Genomic DNA, 5999 nt, shown 5'->3' on the forward strand with positions numbered 1-5999 from the left:
AACCTATAGCGATGTATGGGGTCCTGCACAAAACCAGTTTATATTATGTGACCTTCATTGATGATTTCAGCAGAATGACATGGATTTACTTTCTCAGAGAGAAAAGTGAAGTGTTGGGAAAGTTTATGGACTTCAAAGCTTTTGCAGAGAAGCAATATGGCTCTTGGATAAAATGTGGACTTGAAGCCCAAATAGGTTAAACTTGGTCCTAAAACTAGAAGATGGTATCTGAAGGAGAAGCAAGTGGACCACACATTTGTGACATTTATAGAGAACCTTGCTGAGACAAGGCCTACAATCAAAATCTGGTCCAAAAAGAGGGATGTGTTAGAGAAGCAAACTCCTAGAGGATGCACTACTGAAGCCATGATGGAAGCCTGTATTCAGCTGTGAGATACCATGTATCTTGGGGACAGTCTAGTTTTGTAATGGAGGAAGAGAGATGGAACACTTGCTATGTAAACTTTTGAATGCAAACATGTAAGGTTTATGACTAGGTGGTGGTGTACTCAGGTTGGTCATTTTCGGGTCTAGATGTAAAGACTAATTTGAAGTAATATATATATTTACTATTGGTCCCAAAAAAAAGATTTACAAAAGACCTTTTCTTCTAAGGTTGAAACTCTAGGATAAAGAAGAAGAAGAATAAGGTTGTGAAACCTTATTCTTAAAGGTTTACAAAAAACCTTATCTTCTAAGGTTGAAACTCTAGGATTTCTCACCAAGTCTCCATCAAACCATACTCTTTACATGCCACGTAAAAAACCCAAATATATATTCACATCATATGTTTTTGGTTTCTCTACAGATATAATCTATCATTTTCTTCGTTAAGCCTCTAACATTTGGCTGCTCTCAACACGTGGCTTCCTATGAACCCAGGCACATGACTCAAAACTTCAACATTCTCCAAAAACCATTAAAACCAACACAAAAATTTCGAGCTTCACAATCCAGCTAGCAGTTGGGCCCTTGGGAGGCTCCTTGAGGGGCCCCTCTCGCGAGGTTCAAGTCCCACATATGAACTCGTCTCGTGCTAGCGATATGTCCAAACAACAGGATATAACATGGACGTGCAATATATATAAACATATTATGGCATAGGACAACTTAGGATCAATCTACCATCGATGACAATTTCTTGGGGCTGCGAGTGGTTGTGAAGCTGTGATATTTGTCAATCCTTGTCACGAGACGTGAGACAGACCTCCAAGAAACAATTTAGGGTAGGCATTATCAATGGGGAAAGGCACCAATAAGGCGATGCCACGAAGAGGCTAGGGGCGCGGGCAATTGCCGGTGGGCGACCGGCAAAGGGAGCAAGGATGATAAGGTGGTTAAGGGAGGGAACACGCGTCGCGGAAGACGGGTGCTGGGCGGTGGAGGCTGGGCCCACGGGAGAGCCGTTTCTCAATTTGTTTTAAAGGCGTTCCGGTCCTCCCCCCGCTTCCTGCATTTTTTTGCTTCTGTTTGGCTAGGGTTTGTACCTCCTGTTCTCTGTGTGTGTGTGTGCCTAGTTAGGGTTTGTTCTCTGTGCTTTTAGTTAGGGTTTGTGTGCCCTCTCTGCATGTAGGCTTCTAGGCTTTTGACTATCTAGGGTTGTCTCTGCTTCTATGCTTTAGGGTTCCTTCCTCTCTTTCTGTGCCATTTCCTTGGCTTCCATCTCCGCACACATTTCGTGGTCCTGCTTCGCTCATGGGTACCGCTGTCCTTTCTCCTCAAGATTGCCTTTCATCTCCTCAGAGCCGTCAAAATCGCCATTTTTCAACTATGTCTTACCGCCCTGCGAGCGCCCCCAGGTCTGGCATGAAGGCCTCCACTACGCGATACGTAGTCTCAGCCCCTGCGTCAGATTGTGCGAGGCGTGGCTCAGGGGCCGGAGCTAACTTTGGAGATGGCCGTGGCCTTCTGGGTCGCAGCAATGCATCGGCAGGATTGCTCCCGTTACCAAACCAGGGGTTGCAATCTGCCCATCCTTATCTTCACATGCCGTCTTCGAAAGCCTCAAGTGATGGTGGCCGATCAACGACCTTCTGTGGAGGCGGACAATCACTGGCCTCATACTCGCCTCCGCTGCGGAAATTCGTCTCCTCTTATGCATTCTACCCTCCAACTGTTGGAAGCGCTGCCGCGTTAAGGAGGCAGTCTTCTAGTGTTCCTGCAAGGCGATCGGTCTCAACTAGCTTGCCTCCTCAACAATCATTTGCAAGGCGAGGCGTACTTCGAGAAAGGCAGAACTCGAATAGCAGGCTTTACCTCAATGTACCACAGGGTAATGGAGTGGTTGGTTCATGGGCTAGCGTTGCCGGAGTAGCACCGGTTCACACGCAGCCCAAGTCTTTGTCAAATTTGAAGTTTTTTGACGTGAAAGGCATGGCCCATCGTGGTGATTACCTTAGAAAGAGAACACATCCTGAGCCTTCTCAGGTTGAGGCTCATATGGATAGGCAAGGCATGAAGTTGCCTTTCAAGGAATTGCCGGAAGGTCATGGTGGTTTAACAAGTCAAGTAAAAGATCAAGCAGGCAGGAAAGCTCGTGCTACAAGGCATTTGGAGAGATCCATCTCTGATAAGCTTCAGGATAGGATTCCTGTCACCATTTTGCAGCGACCTCGAACTAAAGAAGCTGCAGAAAAGCTCGTAGCTAGCTTTTTTGAGGAGGTGGCAGGTTGTGCTTTTCCTAGAAGCATGAACAGGGAAAGTCACAGATTAGAAGAAGAATGTGGTGCTTTGCCCTCCTCCAGAAAGGAGAAGCTGGATGTGTCTTCACTTCCCGTTGGGGCTTTGGATACTGATTCTCATGGTAAAGAGAATGATACTACGTGTTGGAAGACCTGCTATGTTTCCAACTCTAATGCTGTGCGTGTGGGAATACCTCAGGTTACTGCAATTTGGAAGACACAGAGCATGAATAAAGATAGGGATGCTTTTTGCCATTCTAACCTTAGTTACAGCACTGACAATGTGGTCATGAGCACATCATGCTTGGGAGTCAATGGTGAGCCTCCATCTATCTCGAAGGTAGCTCAACCTGCCGATAGATTGGACTGCCTTGCTAATGGGACGGCTGATAAGTTTCCATTGCGCACAGGTGGTACTCGGCAACAAATTGACATGGAGTTATTGATTCACAAAGATGATAAGGGAGTTATGGAGTGCAGGGAAATATCAAGATGCTCCGACTCAGTAGTGCTGGAGGATGATAGGTGGTTGTCAATGATTGAAAGTGAGAGGTGGGCTGGGCCTTCATTTTTCAACTCTCCTTCTCCGAGTTCACTTCCACTCCCAAGCTTTATGTTAAAGTTATCAAGAGCCTCCTCCTTGGAACTTGCAGACACTATAGATCAACACGTGCAGGCGAATTTCGAGCATTCTTCGGTTGAAGCGACTCCCATCTCTCTGTCATTGCAACCTGTATCTTGTCCTGATGCAAAAGGTTCATGGGATGCTGCCTTCGCAACCAAAGATTTGAGGAGGATGTTAAATTTGGAACCATACAGGTATATTTTACTTTCTCTGTCAATCAACACTTGTTTGTATTAGAAAGTTTATCTGAATAGATCATTTGTTAACTGTGTGGAGCGTCACTTTTTGTGGCAGCCTGTGAAGGATGGATAGGAAAGGTCATCACATTTTTGAGGTAGATATGTGCAGTCAGAAATTGGGTCGGGTGGTAAGTCAGCCGCAGATGGGCCAAAGTGTTTCTAAATGTGAATATGCAGAAGGATGGTAGGTTTACACTTTACTTTAGATGTAGAAAAGTGATGGGGCATTCAGAATGGGTAATGTGAATATGCAAAATCATGGTAGGTCTACTTTAAATGGAGAAAAGAGATGGTGCATTCTTGTACATTTTTGCTATGGCCATGGAGGATATAGGTAGCAGATGAAATGCTGGTAGTTCAAAGTTGGCAGGTCTTCATACAAACTAGAAAGGAGGCGCAGGGTATCAGAGGCGCAGGGTATCTGTAAAACTAGGAAGGAGGTGTAGGAAATATGTGTAAAATTGCACTGTTGCATGGATTTTTTTACATGCTTCAGTGCTGGTAGTTGTCTTATAGCTGTATATTGTGGAAGTGTCTGGAGTCAGTTGGAAGTTGCATGAATTTGGCAGGATGTTTTTTGTTGAGCCATGCCATATGCATGCAGTATAAAGATAAATGGCAGTGAACTCTGGCAGTATGCTTCTATACCCCAGATGTCTCAGTAGAAATGGTTGCAGAGCAGTGAAGGGAAGATTCCAGGTTTTATGTGACTGATTATTTACTTGGAAATAGTTCCATAGGTGGGGTTCCAGAGGATTTATGTACAGGGGACCCTTCTTGACAAACGTGGAACAAATAAAGGAAAACTGTGGCCAGTGTCACATGCATCGATGGAGGTAGGCAATCCTTTTATTAAAGAGGCAGGTTGCTGATTATATGATATGATTGTGCGAGGTAGTAGTCCTACCTGCACACATACTTACATGATAGTGAAAGCAGCATGTATTTGGTGTGACTGGGTTTAAGGATGGAACTATATTTGGTGTGCTCTGGCTCAGTGCAAAATAATTAGTAATTGATCGTAGGTTCACTGTGTACCAAGGCTTGTTAAAGGGAAGAAAGGGCTGCTCGATAAAGTGCAGGTGTGCGCTACATGGCAGGATACAGCTCTTTCATGTCGAAGTAGCACTGAAGGTGTTTGTTGCGGAGACCAAAATGGGCTGGTGAAGGAAAGAGAGATTCTGCTGTGTTTAAAATGTACTGATGTGATGCAGGGCTGAAATTTGAAGGTTTACCCTAACCTTCAATTTGAAGGCCATAAACCAGGTCGACCTTCAAAATATATATGTTCATGTGAAAAATTTAGAGAAATTTTCAAAATAGTGGCCTTCTGTGGGCTTCTTTTGCAACCCTATTTTCTAAGAAGCCTTCTTTAGAAGGTTTGAAGGGCTTTGATGTCCTCCGAAGGCTTCAAATTTCAGCACTGATGTGATCCGTGTAGTAGCTATGAAAGAGTAACTATACTTTTTATAAACTAGATGTTTTTTGCTGTATAGCAGGACGTGATTGAGTGGGCTATGTGGAGTGAAGAGTGAGAAGATTAATTAATACAATATTGTGTATTGTTGCTACTCTATGTTGTTTTAAGTTTTTCCACACAGAGTGGTTCTATGATAGAAAGTCAAAGGTAGTTATGAAGATGGGGTGTAAGTAGGGAGGGGGGGGGGGGTGTGGAGAGTCCGCTGACCCGTGCTCCGCACATCTCCAACCTCCAAATTCAAATTCTGTCCCAATCTCCTCAAACCTCTTCCTCCTCTTCTTGAACCTTTTGTGCCACGCAGCTTTGTGAAACTCTTAATAGAGATATAGTAGAGATATATAGAAGAGAAGGGATGATAGCGTGAGGGTTAGAATTATTGAATTTGTTAAAGGTAAACACTGTTAGCATGTGGAGGGACTTGTTTTTTTGAGTTCTTCTCGTTTCCTACACACAAGCCTTGTTCCTTTTTTGGTGTGTGTGTTTGGGGGGCAAGAAGAGGATTCTATTAAGTACGAACCACACCCAGCTTTTTCTGTTGCTCTGCCGTCTCTGCATGTCAAGCACGGCCAGGCTCTCACCCACCAGCAGGAGTCTGTTCTCTCTCTCTCTCTCTCTCTCTCTCTCTGCGCTTCATTTGTCTTTCTATTTCCTTGCTCGTATACTTGCAAGGACGTTTCCTCTGTAATAAGATGGGGCATATTTGTTCGTGTTTTTTGGGCTCTTTCTCTCCCCCCTTGCCTCACGGGCGGGGGTGGGTGCGTTGTGTGTTACCTACCGATTGAAAACATGTCCAATCCAATTCAATACCAGAAATTTTGATAATCCCTCTACTTAAAAACTAGTTTTGCAACAATCATCAATATATTTGGACACACAAAATTCATCTGCACCCACAATGTTTTGTGGGGTTTGTATTAATTAATTAATGTGCGCCAAAAATAGCGCATAAGTCCCAAAAACCAACCATTTCCCCT

General features: G+C 44.2%; 1 protein-coding gene across 1 annotated transcript; it reads left to right on the top strand.

Annotated features, from left to right (window-relative positions):
• The first annotated feature begins 1441 nt into the window (after positions 1-1441).
• On the top strand, positions 1442-5038 carry LOC147606805 (uncharacterized). Its single transcript, XM_086791456.1, has 2 exons — positions 1442-3500; positions 3601-5038. The coding sequence occupies exons 1-2, from the start codon at positions 1696-1698 to the stop codon at positions 3605-3607; spliced, it is 1812 nt and encodes a 603-aa protein (XP_086647582.1). The 5' UTR covers positions 1442-1695; the 3' UTR covers positions 3608-5038.
• Positions 5039-5999: the final 961 nt, after the last annotated feature.

This window comes from Cibotium barometz, chromosome 56 (genome assembly GCF_041138505.1).
Source record: "Cibotium barometz isolate CiBa-2024 chromosome 56, ASM4113850v1, whole genome shotgun sequence".
NCBI lineage: Eukaryota > Viridiplantae > Streptophyta > Polypodiopsida > Cyatheales > Cibotiaceae > Cibotium > Cibotium barometz.

Coding starts and splice junctions, on each gene's coding strand:
- LOC147606805 (XM_086791456.1), top strand. CDS start 1,696: ATGGGTACCGCTGTCCTTTCTCCTCAAGATTGCCTTTCATCTCCTCAG.